The sequence below is a fragment of the Myxine glutinosa genome, chromosome 2 (genome assembly GCF_964187855.1).
Source record: "Myxine glutinosa chromosome 2, kmMyxGlut1.1, whole genome shotgun sequence".
Taxonomy (NCBI): Eukaryota; Metazoa; Chordata; class Myxini; order Myxiniformes; family Myxinidae; genus Myxine; species Myxine glutinosa.
Window position 1 is genome coordinate 215,186,342 of NC_136262.1, and position 18,020 is coordinate 215,204,361.

Consider the following 18,020-nt stretch of genomic DNA (forward strand, 5'->3'; position numbering starts at 1 on the left):
ACAAATGTAAACTGTTCAGTCAGGTGGAGGTATGCTCTCTACCGAGTGACATTATAGGTTACTCTTGTAGTTACCATATGTAGCTAAAAGTTATCTTCCTTTGTGTAGTTTCGAGTCCTCAGGATGTTTTTTGCGAAATCTAAAGCAAAAACAACTTGCACATAAGAGAATCACATTTCATAAAAACACACAAAACATGTTCTATCCCTTAAGGGCAGCGAGTAACTCAATTATAGGACAATGTTATCAGGAATTTGATTGACTTCTCCAATATGCTCCACCATTGCTTGTTTATGTATTTAAACTTAGAGTGATGTGACGATTGACATGGAAGAGTGATGTGATAGAGTGATGTGATAGAGGGTTGTAGACAACTTGCTGACAGAGGGCATTGGGACAACACATGGACGCAACAAAGAATGAAAATATTAAGAGAAAGAGAAAGAGAGCCTGATGCCATTGGAAGAGATGTCATATTTTTGGTTTGGAGTTATTTCAAAAGGGAAAATAAAAGTTTATGACTTCATATCACATGTGCTCCAATGAGAAAGACAAAACAGGCCCTCTTTGTCACTTGTGGATATGTGGAGGCATCGTGCCAGCTCTTTCTTCATACATGACTGCAGTAAGCACTCCAACATGAGATAATTTGTGACTGAGACTGTGTATGAAATGTGTATTTAGAACCAAAGTACACAAAATAGAGAAATAACAGATACAGCAGAGCAGTTCACAGCCAAGGTCAAACAAATGGCTAAGTGCATTATACACATGGTGAACGGGTGGTAGCTAGAAAAGCAGAAAAATCAACAGGAAGAACAAATCTGGCGCGTATTAGTTTTACCCAAACCAGACTCGTATGTGGTCCAGTGGGTGAGTAAATGAGCCAGAGACAAAGTGTATGTAAACAGAGGGGGTGAGTTTAGAGGGGAAGAACATGGAAAGCCATGAGTATAGTGCCAAATGGACATGGGCTGTTTACAAAACGTATCATCTGATTGGATGTTCCAACATAAAGTCACTGCTGGTCCAGCACAAGCACACAACTTTCTACTTATGCAGGGGTTTATCAAAGCAAGGAAGCAGCACATACCATTTTAAAAGTCATTGATGTGACTCGACAGCGGAACGGTGACTTCCCAGACTCAGAGCAGACACTCCCACCATTATGCTTCACATTCGCCCCTGAGCTGTCTAGCCGAGTTCTCGCAGTCAGTGCGAGGCATCAATGTGTGTCCTGTCCCTCGAATGGACATTAAATGGGCCTCCCACCTGCCAGAATTAATTGAAAGCTGCTGAAGATTTCATGTTATCCTTGGAGAGTAGGGTAACTATCGCGGGCACCCTGGCCAAATTACAAATTCCTGCCATAACCTACAGGGGGCGTTGCATCAACGGCATGGCCATGCCCCCCTCAGCCAATTATGCTACATCTGAAAACAGAAGAATAAGCAGAGGAAGAAGAAGCATTCTCTGCCACTGAGATTTCATAAAGCATGACTAACTTACAGAAATATCAAAACTTTTAAAAATTAATTGAAAAAATAGACAACAAAAAGCATAAAATAGAAATAGGTCAAAACCGACAAAAAAAAGTTGAAAAATCTAGAAGTGGTGATCGGCACATGACATTTCACGACCAATGATTAAAATTCCATAACTGCTTACGTACAGTCGTGGCCAAAAATATTGGCACCCTTGCACTTTTTTCAAATAACTCACAATTTTGTCTAAACATAGGTTGAAATTGACAAAAATATTTGGTCTCCACAATTCTTTATTTCACTGTTAATGTTACAATTTCACTGTTAATGTTACTTTATTTCACTGATCAGAGAGATCTCGCGAGATCACGGCGAGGTCACGTCTTTTCGAAGCTGGTCCATGCGTTCACGCTTTCGAAGCTAAGTGATCTTTCACATTTGTGTTTTTGTCGTATCTTTACATTTCTTTCGGTGCATGTACCTATTGGGGTGACTTTAATAGGTTTCTCGGTGTTGGTTTTTCATACCTGTGTACAGAATCGTCGGTTTTTTCGTATCGTATATTCTGAGGCCTAGTGTAGTACTAGTAGTAGGCTACCGTGTCCTCAGACCTTGGCTTGAGGCTTTTGTTTTTGTCTCAGCGGTTCTTCGATCGCGCTGCAACTACTGTCGGTCTCTTATTTTCACGGTCTTTTCACCCATACTACCTTGTTTTAAAATCTCAAAAAAAAAACCAAAATTTTTTTTTCCTTCCCTGTTCTTATCCGCTTGTGCGTTCTTATTTGTTCTTTCATTCTTCGTTCTTTTGCTCTTTCGTTCTTCGTTATTTGTTCTTTCGTTCTTCGACCACGTTGTTCGAGATCACGTGATCAAGTTGTTAATACATGTTTCATCTGTCCCCTGAAGAACTTTATTATTATGTCATATTCTATAACACTTTTTTCTACTTCTTCTATAAAAGGATGCTTTCGACTTGCTCACCAATTCTATTCATTCAAAAAAAAAATTCCATCTCTTACAGTGCATCTTTCATTCATTCCCTAAACTCTCCAGAACTCCACCCATCCTTCAGCGTCCTCAAACGTATTTTTGACTCGAATGTCTCAAGAAACTCATTTTGCAATAAATGTTCGTTTCCCATAAATCGTACACTTTTCAAAATCCAATCACACCCCTCCCCTCAAAATCTTCCCCATCACCCATCTCTGTCAAATCTTCCCCCTTGCCCCTCCCCCCCAAATCTTCCCAAACACCCATCCCTTTCAAATCTCCCCCCCTGCCCCTTCCCTCCTAAACTCCCCCCAAACCCCTCCCCTCCGAGACTCTCCCTCACTCCTCCCCTCCTAGACTCCCCTCTCACCCCTCCTCCTCAAAGCGTCCTCCCCGCTTCTTCCCCCTTCCAACTTTCACCTTCATCTTCCTCAACCTTCTGCCTCACTCTTCCCCCTCCTCAAATAACACCTCACTGCGCCTCACCCAAACACCATCAAACCTTTTGTCCGCCCCATTCTTCCCTTTCTCCAAGCTATTCTGTAATCTCTGATACACTTGCAACAGCTCTCCCTACCTCTTCCTCCTCTTCCACATCCTGCCCTACCGCTCCCCCCCCCCCCCCCCTGTTCTGTATCCGATGCTCCCCCTTCCTCTTCCTTAACAGTATGGACCTCAAACATCCGGGGCCTTCGCTCCAACTTAACTGATCTCTCCATACAGGTTGCTTCTGACAAACCAGACGTGATCTGCTTAACAGAAACCTTCCTCCTTCATGATGTCTCTGATTCCTTGGTATCTCTCCCAGGTTACTCCCTCCTCCGGTATGATAGACCTGAGCCTCGTCCTGGAGGTGGGGTTGCTATCTTTATAAAAAACTCTCTTCCTCACTCGCCCTGCACTGTCCTCTCTCCACCTCACCCCCAGGAATACCTTTGGCTACGGCTTCCCCTTCGCTCCCACCTTTTGTTCATATGCGTGTTGTACCGTCCACCAAACAGTGATGACACCATCTACATCTCGCTGTCTGATAATATGGACCAACTTCTTTCTACCCATCCCAACTCTCTCTTCCTCATATGTGGTGATTTCAACTGTCACCATGCCAGTTGGCTGGGGGTGGGTACCTCTCTCACCAGCCATGGCTCTTCAGCAAAGGACTTCTGTGACTCACTGGGACTGACACAATCTGTCAATTTCCCAACCCAGATCTCAGTCAACGGAGAATCTTCTCTTCTGGACTTGGTTATGACTAAGTTCCCTGAAAATGTCTGCTGCTCTTCTTCTGCTCCAATCGGCTCTTCTGATCATGTGCTTGTTAAAGTGGACATCTCTCTGACCATTTTCAGAGAGCCTCCTCAGCGTCGACGAGTCTGGCATTTCACTCAGGCCAACTGGCACGGTCTTCAAGCAGCCATCAATCATCTGGACTGGTCTCCCATCTCTACTGCCTCTGACATCAACTCATCCTGGGAATTCTTCCAAAGTAAATTGCTCTCTCTCATGCACAGATTTATCCCTTCTCGTCTTCAGTTGTCATACCCTTCCTCCCGTCCATGGTACACGGAATCTTGTGGTGAGGCTATTGCCCAGAAACAACTTGCTTTCGTCTCCTGGAAAGCAAATCCAACGGAAGGAAATCTCATTTCCTTTCACAAAGCCCGAAACAAGTGTGTGTCCACCCTCAGGAGAGCCAGGAAACAATATCTCTCCGTCCTCAGGACCGAACTCTCTTATCTGTCTCCCTCTTCCAAATCCTGGTGGCATCTGGTAAAATCTGTTTCTGGTGTTTGTTCCCCCTCCATCCCCTCCCTCACCTTAAATGGCCACACGGCTGACTCCGCACGTGAAAAGGCTGAATGCCTCAACTCTGTGTTTGCCTCTAAATCTTGTGTCCCAAACCCATCCCTCTCTGTACCCACCATACCCAGTCATACCCAGCTGCTCCTGGACTCTGTGTCCTTTCCTCCTGACAAGGTGGAAAAGTTTCTGTCAACCCTCGACTCTGATTCTGCAACTGGACCTGACGGCATCAGCCCACGGGTCCTAAAATCATGTTCTTCCGCTCTTTCACTCCCTCTCTCTGTTCTCTTCACCCTCTCTTTTGCTCAAGGTCATCTTCCATCTGCTTGGAAATCTGCCAACATCACCGCTTTGCACAAAAAAGGTGCAAAAACAGATCCCAGCAACTACAGACCAATCAGCCTTCTCCAAATTATCAGCAAAGTCATGGAATCCATCATTGCTTCAGATATGAAATCTTTCCTCTTCTCCAATGGCTTGATCTCTGATCATCAATTTGGTTTCAGACCTGGACACTCCACTCTGGACATGCTGCTTCTGCTTTCTCAACAATGTATGGAGGTCCTCAATGCCAAACAGGAAATTAGAGCAGTCTCCCTTGACATATCACGTGTCTTCGATACAGTCTGGCACCCTGCTCTGCTCACCAAACTCTCCTCTTTTGGTATCCATGGAAATCTCCACGCATGGCTGGCGGACTTCCTCTCTAGTCGTAGTCAACGTGTGGCCCTGAATGGGTTTCTCTCATCTCCTCTTCCTGTTCAGGCTGGAGTTCCCCAAGGCAGTGTTCTGGGCCCTGTGCTTTTTCTGGTCTTCATCAATGATCTCTCTGACTCTCTTGAAAATCCTCTCTATCTCTTTGCTGACGAGTTTACTCTCTGTCGCTCCATTCTTCATCCCTCAGATCGGCAGTCTGCAGCCTCCTCACTCTCTGCAGACCTTGACAAAATCACAGACTGGGCAAACAAGTGGAACATGTCTTTCAATCCTGACAAATCTCACACTCTTACGATGTCTCTCCGAAAAGACCGACTGGACAACCCTCCCATCCACTTTCTGAATAATCCTCTCCAAGAAGTTCTGTCACTCAAGCTTTTGGGTCTCACTATCTGCCATGATCTTTCCTGGAAAAACCACATTTCAAATCTGGCCTCCAAAGCCAGTCGCCGACTGGGCATCCTCCGTCGTGCGAAGTCCTTCCTTGGCACACCTGAGCTCCTCACCACATACAAGGCTTTCATCCGCAGCTCAATGGAATACTGCTCTCCCCTCTGGGCTGGTGCTCCTGCCTCACACCTAGCTCGCCTTCGCGCTGTTGAAACCAAAGCATTCAGAATCATTGGAATCTCCCGCGATGAAGCTAACTCCAAGGGCCTCTCACTCACTCACCGCAGGCAGGTTGGTGGTCTTTCCGTCTTCTACCGACTCCTCTCTGGCCTTGCCCCCCCAGCTCTCTCTGGGCTCTGTCCCGCAAATATTCCTGCAGGTCGCACAAGATCTGCCTGCAACCCTCTTTTGGTTAAACTGCCAAAATCAAGACTCTCTGCTCACCTTCACTCCTTCATTCCTCTTTTCTCCCGCCTCTGGAACAAACTCCCTCACTCTCTTCAATCCCACTCCACCCTCCAAGTCTTTAAAACAGCTGTTCACCACCATCTCTTATCTTCCCCCATCCAAAACCTTGATCCTTTCTACCCCCGCTAATTTCACCCCAATTCCACTTTTTGAAATACCAACTTCTGTCCTGGAAGTCCTTGGTGTCCTTGTGCTTTATACTTCTCCCTCCCCCCCCCCCCCCCCTTCCCATGCCTCCTCCCCCCGGGCCCTCTCCCTTCCACACATCTCCCTGCTCTCGGATGTTGTGTTTGTGTGCTTCCCCATTTCTCCCTATCTTGTCTTCCGCTCCCTCTTTTTGTGTATTTTGTTTGTCTGGTCGATTTGTTTGTGAAGTAAGTGTTAGCTCTTTCACGAGCCTCGATTCAGTATACAAAAAAAAACAAAAAAAAAAAAAACCTTTGTTTTTGATTCAGAACTTAATATATCCTTTTAAATCAGAAAATAAAAAGAAATGGCATTGACAAAATTATTGACACCCGAGACTTAATATTTGTTATCACAGCCTTTGGACAAACTAACTGCAGTCAAGCACTTCCTATAGCCATGAATGAGCTTCCTCCACCTCTCTACTGGCAGTTTGGTCCACTCTTCTTCTGCAAACTGTTCCAGTTCTCCAAGATATGAAGGGTGCCTTCTCCCAACTGCTGTTTTCAGATCTCCCCACATGTGTTCAATGGGATTTAGATCAGGACTCATTGCTGCCACTTCAGAACAGTCCAGTGTTTTGTCTTGAACCATTCCTGGTGCTTTTTGAAATGTGTTTGAGGTCATTGTCCTGCTGCAAGACCCATGACCTTCGACGGAGACCCAGCTTTCTGACACGAGGTTGAATATTGCGCTCCAAAATGCCTTGGTAATCCCCTGATTTCATGATGCCATGCACACATTCAAGGTACCCAGTGCTAGAGACAGCACAGCAACCCCAAGACATCACTGAACCTCCTCCATGTTTAACTGTAGGGAAGATGTTCTTTTCTTTCAAGGCTTCATTTTGTTTTCTGTAAACATAGAGATGATGTGCTTTACCAAAAAGCTCTAATTTGGTCTGATCTGTCCACAGGACATTCTCCCAGAAGGATTTTGGCTTGTTCAGGTGTGTTTTGAAAAACTCCAGTCAGGCTTTCTTATTCTCTCTCTCAACAGTGGGGTCCTCCATTGAATCCCCTTTCATTGAGTTGGCGACGGATGGTGCGAGTTGAAACTGTCGTACCTTGTGTCTGAAGGTCAGCTTGAATCTGTTTGGTAGTTGATCAAGGTGCTTTCTCCACCATTCAAACAATCCTTCGCGGCAATCTTCAATCAGGTTTCCCCTTTGGCCACGTCCAGTGAGGTTGGCGACAGTACAATGGGCCTTAAACTTCCTGATAACATTGCGTACGGTGGACACAGGAACATCAAGGTCTCTGGAGATGGACTTGTAGTCTTGAGATTGTCCATCCTTGGCTACAATCTTGTGTCTGACCTCCTCAGACAATTCTCTGGTTTTCTTTCTTTTCTCCATGCTCATTGCGGTACACACAGTGACACAAAACAGCAGAATGACTCCTTTTCTCTATTCAAACTGGTTGAATGAGTGATTTTAATATTGCAGGCACCTGCAACTCACTGCAAGTGAGTTCAATTTCAAAGTAAAGCAGATTCACCTGCTTGAAATCTAATTAATTCTAACAACTTCTAAAAGGTGCCCATAATATTGTCCAGGCCATTTTAGGATTTCTGTGTGGAATAAGCTAAGATTTAGTATTTTTTTCAGCTTTTTTGTTTTGTTCCACTGAAAACCAAAGAAATACTTACATGGCTACCAAAAGATTTTTTAAATTTCAACAATTTTCTGGAAGAAGAAATCTTTTTATTTTCTGATTTAAACGGATATATTAAGTTCTGAATCAAAAACAATGGTTCTGTAATATTTACAGTGAAATAAAGAATTGTGGAGACCAAATATCTTTGTCAATGTCAACTTATTTTTAGAGAAAATTGTGAGTTATTTGAAAAAAGTGCAAGGGTGCCAATATTTTTGGCCACGACTGTATAATAGTTCTTTCTTGTTAGCAAACTGTCCATCATATGGCAGCTTTGACCATTTCTGATTGGTCATTTGGAGTTTTACAAAAGCAACACTACCCATCCCCTTCCCCACAGCCCCAAAACTGCTTCTGGGAAAACTAAATGGATAAATGACTTGCACGCAAGGTAGAAGATGGATTATTGAACACCAGAAACTCCACGAGGACCTGGTAATTACTGGAAGACCTCAGGAAGGGCATCCCTTTAGTCTTGCGTGGATTTATATGGCACATCGTCCATTGATGAACTAATTACCTGGACCTTCAAGGGACCAGATTCATCAGTAATGGTAATGCCGATCAATTGCATTTGGTCAATGGTCCAAGGCGTATAACCTTAGGGTGAGCAGCACACACTGCTCCATGTTTCCATCTGGACGGTGGTTCTCTCACCATGACTTCCCTTGTAGCAGAGCAGTTAAGAGGAAGCATCGTTCATTTTTTCAGGAAAGCACCAAGTTTGGCACAGATGTAGTATGGACCTATACAATTGTTTTCCTGAGGGGCACCCAAAAATTCAGAACCCCTGGTGGCCGCCATATTGAATTTCAACATGACCGCCCTCTGTGACCTATTTCCCTCAATAACTTCTATACTATGAGTGGTCTTGGTCTTGTATTGTGGTCTTGGCAATAGCACACTACTTTACCTACCAGTCACACGGTGTGGAGGAACTCTGGATTGCCATTGGCACTGGTAAAAGCTACCGCTACCTTGCCATCCATAAAATTGCCACCGGCCTTGGCCGCAGGAAGTCCGAGTCTTTGCCATTATTTCATGCCTTCACTGGCTGCGACACAGTGTCATTTTTTGCCCAAATTGGGAAAAAGACAGCCTGGAAGGCTTGGGAGGCATACCCCAGCATCACGCAGACCTTTCATGCTCTCGCTTATAGGCCATCTGTGGACGCTATTACTATGGAACTACAGAGCATAGAAAGATATGTTGCCATCCTCTATGACCGGACTACCGAGATAAAGACAGTGAATGACATGCGCCGACACTTGTTCACGAAGAAGGCAAGAACAATTGATCACATTCCCCCAACAGCAGACGCCTTCGAACAACACCTAAAACGTGCATGTTTTCAGGCTGGACACGTATGGAGTCAGGCACTTGTGCCCTACCCAGAACTTCCATCACCAGCTGATTGGGGCTCGATGAAAACAGGGACTTCTTGGACACCAATTTGGACCACAATACCACTGATACAGGAGGCATGTTCAGAGCTTACAAGTTGCCATTTTAAGTCGGCCTGTAAAGGCAACTGCAAATGCTCCAGGGCAAATCTGCCCTGCACATCACTGTGTGACTGCGATTGACAGTGCTTGTAGTACTACGCGTCTGTGCGAGAGCCTCCACCTTTCAAGTGCCCACAATATTTTAAGTTAAAACTGCAACTGTGTGTAACTTTGATTAATTAATACCATTCCATTGTTATCAGAGACCAATAAAACAATGTGTATCACTTGGAATTGAAATTTTACCTAAAATACTATGAGAGATTCAAGGAAAATGGAAACACCATGGCGGCCATCTTGAAATTAAAGATGATGGATGCCAATCTTTATGCAATTGATCCCATTGGACTCAGAGACCATTAAAACATGGGGTAAGACACTGGAACTGTGGTGTTATCGCTCATAGTATCGAAGTTATTGAGGGAAATAGGTCACAGAGGGCGGTCATGTTGAAATTCAATATGGCGGCCACCAGGGGTTCTGAATTTTTGGGCGCCCCTCAGGAAAACAATTGTATAGGTCCATACTACATCTGTGCCAAATTTGGTGCTTTCCTGAAAAAATGAACGATACGCCCTATTTTTCGGTCTTAACTGCCTAAGTATTGTGAACTTTCTGCATTTGTAGAATTCTCCTTCTCATCAGGAAATTCTGCCTCTACACATGTAAATGGCTTCCGGTGTCTGTTGTCTCATGTTCTTCCTTTCAGGCCTTAAAGTCTGTTGCCCAACACCAGTCGAGTCATACCAAAGACTTTACTAAAGACCAACAGCATGCCCAAAAATCCTGTACACTAATCAATTCAAATGATAAAATTAAATTATTAAATTTCATCAGCAAATCATTTACCTGTACTCACAATTTCCTTTCCACAGGTGCTATGTGACTTTATCCCTGCCAGGCATGTAGGTTGTCATTGAAAAACATTTCCCAGAACCCTTAGCATATGTTTCAACTGGCAATATTATCATTTGGAGTAAATTGATTTCTAATTTAGCTCTTAGGCTCCAAGTATCATATCATATTAAACTTCCAGCTTAGCTGAGCTGTTATCGCCCCCGATATATCTTGCAATTACGGGGGATTTGATTTCAAAGGTGATGGCTTCTCAATTTTCATTCTGATTTTTATAGCGAATTTAGCAGTTGTCCTTGAAGTGACCGGTGGTCGGTCGACCGGATGCACTTATCAATAACAAGAATATAAATCTTCAAACAAGTGAGGGAACTGACAAAAGAAGGAAGTTCCCACCCTTACAGTTTCCAGCATGTGATATGACAATGGGGAATCCCGTTACGTCACACCTGCAGTGCATTGTTAACATACATCCTCAGATTTGACAAACAACCAACAACCAGGAATTCTCCCAAATAAAATAAGCTGCCTGCTTTAGTACAAAGCTCTCATTCATCTACCTCTTGATATGATATGGCGATCCCAGATGTTGGCCTTGTTGCAAATGCACATTTAATCCTCACGCTCTGAAACAATCGCTTGAAGGTTTGAAATGTCTGCAGCAACTTATTGCCCAATGAAAAAGCTCTAAACAGTCACATGGTATGGCAATAAGCAATGAGTAACTGGTTCTCCTCTCAAAAGTTCATGAACTTTGTATTTGTACTTGGGTGTTAGAATAAGTGGAAAGAAGACCCGCAGGTCAATAATATATCTCCACATCTCCAGCCTTTTGGTTTTGAATAAACAATTCTTCATATCCTAACGTAGCAATAATAGCCTGGTGTTGGCTTAGCGGTTAGAGTGCCGGCTTGGGATCCAAGGATCCTGGGTTCGAATCCCGGTCGATCGCTGAATTAACGCCAGGGGGGTTCACTCAGCCTGTCATCCTTCTGAGGTCGGCAAATTGAGCACCAGTTCACTGGAAATTCCCTGTGTGTAGCAAGAAGCGACTAACAGGGTTGGCGGCAGGAAGGGCATCCGGCCATAAAACATTGCTTCAAAAAGGGGACCACAGTGCCTGAAAAGGCCAACCCCCGCTCTGCGGGAAAAATGGCCTCAAAAGGAGGTTCTAATGTAACAATAATATTCACTCAGACAGCCCATGTATGGTGAGGAAAGTATTCAGGATTCTTATATTCAGGATTCAGGCTTCTTGCAATCTTGACTTTTGCTTCCGGTCCGGTCTGGAGAGGACGCTGGCGTTACTTGTTCGCCGCTTCTCCGACTGGGCCATTGTACATAGTTTGCTTTTCTGGTGGTCGTGGCGGATTTTTGACCGTTGGGTCTGCCCTCTGCTCGGTCCCGGCTCTGCTCCTGGCTTTGCCTGCCCGGCTCCTCCACTGTTTCCTCAGGCCCGCTCCCGTTGTTTGTGGCCGTTGTTTGCGGCGGTGGCTGTTTGCCGCTGTGGTCTTGATTAGCAGCTGCGGTCGTTTGCCGCTGCGTTTGCCGCTTTGCCTCCTCGACCTTGGCCTCGTACTCGTCCCTTCGCTCCTGCCTGGCATGGCTCTGAGGTACTCCGCCGCAAGGCTTCTTCTGCTCAATACTCACTCCACCCCATCATGCATCTCTGCAATCAAGTACCACGGTCTCCTGCGACGACCCAGATACATTCATAGAGGCTCCGGTCGTAAGTTTGTTTACTTACAAACAGGTCACTCCATTCCCGTACTCTGGTCGGCTCAGCGCACTCCCACTCATCGTCCCAGCACACCTGGTCACAGCAACGCACACGATCGCACCTCCTGTCTGCAAACCCTGGCTAAATCACCTGAGTTCATCCCCACCGTAAAAAACAACATCAAACTCACCCTGTTCAATACCCGGTCCCTCAACAACAAAAGCCTCATCCTGAACGACTACATTCTGGATAATAAACTGGACTTTCTCTGTCTCACTGAAACCTGGCAACAACCTCTGGACTACTTCTCACTCAACCTCACTACACCCAATGGATATTCTTACATCAATAAACCACGCTCGGAGGGCCGAGGTGGTGGAATTGCCGTAATTCACCGACAAGACATCAAGACCAGCCTCATCTCCATCTCATCTGCTCCATCATTTGAACACCTGGCTTTTAAACTCTCTGGTCACACACAGTCAGTCATGGCTGTCGTCTACCGCCCTCCCAAACCACACCCATCATTCCTGTCTGACTTCTCCTACTTTCTGACCCAGCTCTGTTCCCTCTCCTCCTCAATCCTCCTCCTCGGTGATTTCAATATCCACATGGACTCCACTGACTCCACAATAACCACTGACTTCACTGATTTACTCACCTGCTTTAACCTCACTCAACATGTCAACCTTCCTACCCATAACCGTGGTCACATTCTGGACCTTGTCTGCTCTACTGGATTAATTTTGCACCATCTCTCTGGCTCCGACCTCACCCTCTCTGACCACTTAGCCATCACTATGACCATCAACATCCCCACCCCAGCACCAAGGCATTATCGCACTATCAACTTCCGTAAGCTAAACGCTCTTTCACCTACCTCATTCTCATCCACCCTCTCTGAAAAAAATGTCCACTTCTCCCTTCGTTGACCTCCACACCCCTTCTGACCTCACTGACTACTACAACCACACTCTCTCTCCTCCTGCCTTGACCAGCTTGCGCCTATAAAAACCAAAACAGTTTCTTTCACCCATTCTGCTCCCTGGTTTACCCCTGAACTCCGCCTGATGAAAACTCGTGCTCGCCAACTTGAAAGACTCCGCAATAAAACAGGTCTCACAATTCACTCCCAAGCCTACAAGGACCACCTACAACACAACAAAGATGCCCTCTCCCGCGGCCGCTCCGCCTACTACTCTCAAATTATCCATTCTGGCTACGGAAACCCAAAAGCACTCTTCTCTACAATAAACAAACTCCTCAGCCCCCTGAACACCACCACCCAGTCATTCACAGTAGACAACTGCATCTCCTTCCTTTCATTCTTCCAATGCAAAATTGACAACATCTACAACAGCTTAACCACCACCGCACCCGCTCCCCCTCAAACAACCTGCCCCCCCTTATCCTGCCAACCCCTGTCTCAATTCTCCCCAGTCTCCCCGACTGACCTCTCTGAACTCCTCATAGGAATGAAAACTGCCACCTGCACTCTTGACCCCATCCCCTCCAGCTTTGTCAAGGCCTCCCTTCCTGCTCTCTCTCCACTTATCACTGCAACAATAAACTCCTCCCTGTCTACAGGCATCGTCCCACCATCCCTCAAAATTGCTGCTGTTACCCCCATTCTGAAAAAACCTGGACTCAACCCTGACACCCTAAATAACTTCAGACCCATCTCCAACCTACCCTTCTGTCAAAAGTTTTGGAACGCGCTGTAGCCACTCAACTCAAACATCACCTCTCTGCCAATAACCTGTATGAAACATTCCAATCCGGATTCCACTCCAACCACAGTACTGAAACTGCTCTCCTCAAAATCACCAACGACCTTCTCCTCTCCTCTGACGCTGGCAACCTCAACATTCTCATCCTCCTCGACCTCAGCGCCGCCTTTGACACCATAAATCACACCATCCTCCTCACCCGACTTGAAACCACCTTTAACATTCCCGCACTGCCCTCTCTTGGATCAAATCATACCTCTCTGACAGACGCCAGTTCATCTCCATCAATAACTGCAAATCCCCCACTGCTCCCCTCCCCCAAGGTGTCCCCCAAGGTTCAGTTCTTGGCCCCCTCCTCTTCATCCTGTACCTGTCCCCCCTTGGTCACTTAATCCGCCGTCATGGTCTCCAATTCCACTGCTTCGCCGATGACATCCAGCTTTTCATCTCCACCAAGTTCATCTCCACCGCCACCCACTCTATCCTGACAAACTGCATCACTGAAATAAAATCCTGGCTTCAAATCAACTTCCTCAAACTTAACTGTGATAAATCTGAAATAATCATCATTGGCCCAAAAACGCTCACCAAATCCACCCATAACTTTGCCCTCAACATTGACGGTTTCCCAGTATCCACCTCCCCTCACATCCGGAATCTTGGCATCATCTTTGACCAAACCCTATCCTTCGACAAATACACGAAACAGATCCCAAAGACAGCCTTCTTTCACCTGAAAAACATCGCCCGTCTCCGTCCATCCCTCTCCTCCACGACTGCAGAAACCCTCATCCACGCCTTCATCACCTCCCGTCTGGACTACTGCAACAGCCTCCTCTATGGTTCACCCTCAATAATCAGAAATTAACTCCAATACATTCAGAACTCCGCTGCCCGTCTACTCACCCATTCCCGGACCCGTGACCACATCACCCCCATCCTTTACAAGCTTCACTGGCTCCCCATCCCCCAGAGAATCCAGTACAAAATCCTCCTCTTGACCTACAAAGCCCTCCATAACCTGGCCCCATCCTACCTGGCTGACCTCCTCTCCAGACACACTCCCACCCGCAACCTCTGCTCTGCTGGTACCAACCTCCTGACCCCCCCCCCCCCCCACCCCCACCCCTCCCCATCCGGACCAAATTCAGATCCTGGGGGGACAGGGCCTTCTCCATCGCTGCTCCCACCCTCTGGAACTCACTACCTCACACCATCAGAGACTCCTCCTCACTCACCACATTCAAAACATCACTCAAGACCCACCTGTTCAACACTGCATTCAACATTTAACCCACAGCATTTAACCCATGACTATCTCTTCTCCTGCTCCTTCCTTTTGCTTTGATTATTTACCTATTGATTTTTGTCTTTTTGCACTTGTTTTTTGTACTCTGTCAAAGCGTCTTTGGGCTTCTTGAAAAGCGCTATATAAAATAAATGTATTATTATTATTATTATTATTATTATTATTATAAGAACCAAACAAGGAGCTGAAACTCCCGTTCCCCTGGCTTTTAGGTTGTATATTGAGCAGATATGTGTAATATGAAAGCTAAATATTGAACGGTTTTTGAAATATCGTGTCCACAAGCCAAGTTTCCGAGAAGGTTGCCATGTCAACAAAATTCAGCCAATCACAGCCGTGATGTAATCAGGACAACATCATGTCATCAGATTTGCGCAGGCTGCACTCAGTAATGGTAAGCCTGCCCAAACCTGATGCAAATATTTATTTAACTTGACATTCTCAAACACCTCATGACAAACCGAATGCCGTGGTGTATTTAGCTTGTCTGTCAAGAAACAAACGGAGGCCCTGTGAAAATGTCCTTGTGCAAGTGGCTGCTCAAGCTGGGGCAAGAACACTTGGCAGGAATTCATTAGTGTAAGTGATGGAAAGAATTACAGGATGAGCACAAAGACCATTATACACCTGTCTGACATTCTGCGCTTCTTTCCTCACCTTTCCTTGTCGCAATGGGCCGCACACTGTTGGAGACCAAAGTTGTAACCCAAAAAGGTGTCACCTGTTTCACAACCAACTACTACTAGGTTCCAGACAAATTGGAGAAGATTAAATGAACAGAGCTGGAGCTTAGAGGTGAAGGAAATCATCGTTCAGTGCAAAGTGTATGCTACGCATGAAGCATGGGGGATTAACGGTAAATGAGAAGCTATGAGAATGAAGTTTCACAATCTGGTTCATGAATAACGATCCTTTACCGAAAAGAGGAGGTGGAAATGTTGAGTTCTGGGACAATTTCCTCCCACCTCCTAAAACCCGCATAAGGGGATAACAACCGATTAGAGAATGCGTCTTGATGTTTACTTTGCCTGAAAGTCCCTCAGGACCTCAAGAACCACCAGAGTTCTAAAGGTACTGCTAATCTGATGTGATCAACACAAACTTGCACTCGAGTCAAATTCCGAATCGGTGAAGTGACGTTTCATTTATCGTTCCATGACTGTCGAGGCAAGCCAAGTTCCACAACCTGAGCTAAGTAAAGTTTTAAATGTCTAAAATGTTAAAGTCTAAAGTCTAAAATGTTAACAACATTAAAACTTCCACTGGTATCTTAAATAAGAGTAATCTTTTGACCGTTACTCTGGCTAAATTATAATTTTTCGGTATTTGGTGGTAATCCTCCAATTATTATCAAGACCCTTCCTGATGTATAAGCACTGAAGCAGGCCTTTGAGACTTTAGTAAGTTGTAAATATCACGAGTGTAAATATCATAGCCTAGACTAGAGGTAGGAACACTCGCCTTTGAGCCATCTCAGCTGGGTTTGAACTTCGAAGCAGACACCTGGTGTTTCACCTGCAGGACGATCTATCGATGTGTGGCTCCGTCCAACTAAAGGATGTTGGAAGACCTGCTGCTGGCAATGTGGTGATGATGGACGTTATGGCCTCTGAATGTGTTCTTGATGAACGTTAGAAATGTGGTGGATGTTAGAGTATTTTGCAAAGAGTGGGTGAGTTGTCACTGAACAAATTCTAAATTCCGGCTACCTTCAGTCAAATGTCAGACCTTGCCAGCCGGTTCGTGAATGACTCGCACAAAAAAATGGCGAATGGGAAACGATGAACCAATAAATTCCACATTCCTGTGCCACCTTCAGTCGAACGTCAGACATGGTCAGCTGGTTCCTGACCTGACCACACGGCATTAATTGGAGGCATTAAGTAAGTAGTAGTAGTAGCAGATCAGTGGGAATCATCTCAGATCAGACTGGACCAGATGTCCAAGGGGAGAAAGAATAAGAAAGAGACCACCTTTAGAGGCCATTTTTCCCTGCAGAGCGGGGGTTGGCCTTTTTCGGGCACCGTGGTCCCATTTTTTAAGCAATGTTTTATGGCCGGATGCCCTTCCTGCCACCAACCCTATTGGTCGCCTCTTGCGACACACAGGGAATTACCAGTGAACTGGTACTCAATTTGCCAACCTCAGAAGGATGACAGGCTGAGTCAACCCCCCTAGTGTTAAGTTTGCGATTGACCGGGATTCGAACCCAGGATCCTAGGATCCCAAGCCGGCACCCTAACCGCTAAGCCAACACCAGGCTTGGAGAAAGAATAAGAAAAGGGAGAATAAAAACTTAGATCGCTTTGAGATTCAGAAGAAATTATGTCTTACAAATAATAACTGTTAAAAATCAACAAAGGCTTACCCTTCTCACAGAAACCCTTGGAGGCTTGCAGAATGGTGCCGTGACCTTGACCATCGGATCGGTGACTGGCGGCAAGAAGCTCGCACGTGGTGCTGTACGTCACACCATCTGAGCCACACACGGGGTACGCGGCTTTGCAGGTGCACACACCCTTAACACGTCTCTGATCAACTTCTTGCTCTGGACGTCGGCACTGGTAACCTGAAGCGCAACGGCCATACCTGCGATTACGGCCACCACATGGTTCGCCCTCGACGTGCGCGCACACCTGTGGAGGAGCAAGAAACAAGTCAAGATCAAATGGTGAATCGAAGGCTTCAAAATGAGCATCAACAATCCTTTGTGACCAAGGAATTTATCACTTTGCTAACTAACAGTCTCGTGAAAAAGTAAGTACACCCCATGTAAAGTTTTGACTTTTTCAACATATTTCAACATACAGCTATTTGATCTTCATTTCAACAATATTGATAGATAAAGGTGATATAATATAACAAATATCATGAAACATTTACATTTTGTAGTCCATTGTATAATTTAAATAAACATAAATGCAAATTTCGCATGTGGAAAAAGTAAGTACATCCCTACATTTATCACTACTTACTTCAAATACCTAAAATTAGAATCAGGTGCACCAGCTCAGGTGCAAATGATTAGAACATCGTTCGAGAGGATCTTGGAGGAACCTGTCCTATTTAAACCTCAGACATTTAGTTTGGTTTGCTCTTTGTTGTTGAAGTGTGCGGCGTCACCATGCCTAGATCAAAAGAGCTCTCTGAGGCCTTCAGAAAAAAGGTTATAGATGCCTACGAGTCTGGGAAGGGATTTAAAAAG

The 18,020-nt window shown here is 45.4% G+C and overlaps 2 protein-coding genes across 2 annotated transcripts in view; one reads left to right on the forward strand and one right to left on the reverse strand.

Annotated features, from left to right (window-relative positions):
- The window catches only part of IGFBP7 (insulin like growth factor binding protein 7), a 73,242-nt gene that overhangs the window by 24,085 nt on the left and 31,137 nt on the right, over positions 1 to 18,020 (reverse strand). The window contains exon 2 of the mRNA XM_078772695.1: positions 17,184 to 17,451. Coding sequence (XP_078628821.1) covers positions 17,184 to 17,451 — 268 coding nt within the window. The remainder of the gene's footprint in view (positions 1 to 17,183; positions 17,452 to 18,020) is intronic.
- Positions 1 to 18,020, forward strand: part of LOC137420859 (general transcription factor II-I repeat domain-containing protein 2-like) — a 79,515-nt gene that overhangs the window by 10,399 nt on the left and 51,096 nt on the right. The window lies entirely within an intron of this gene.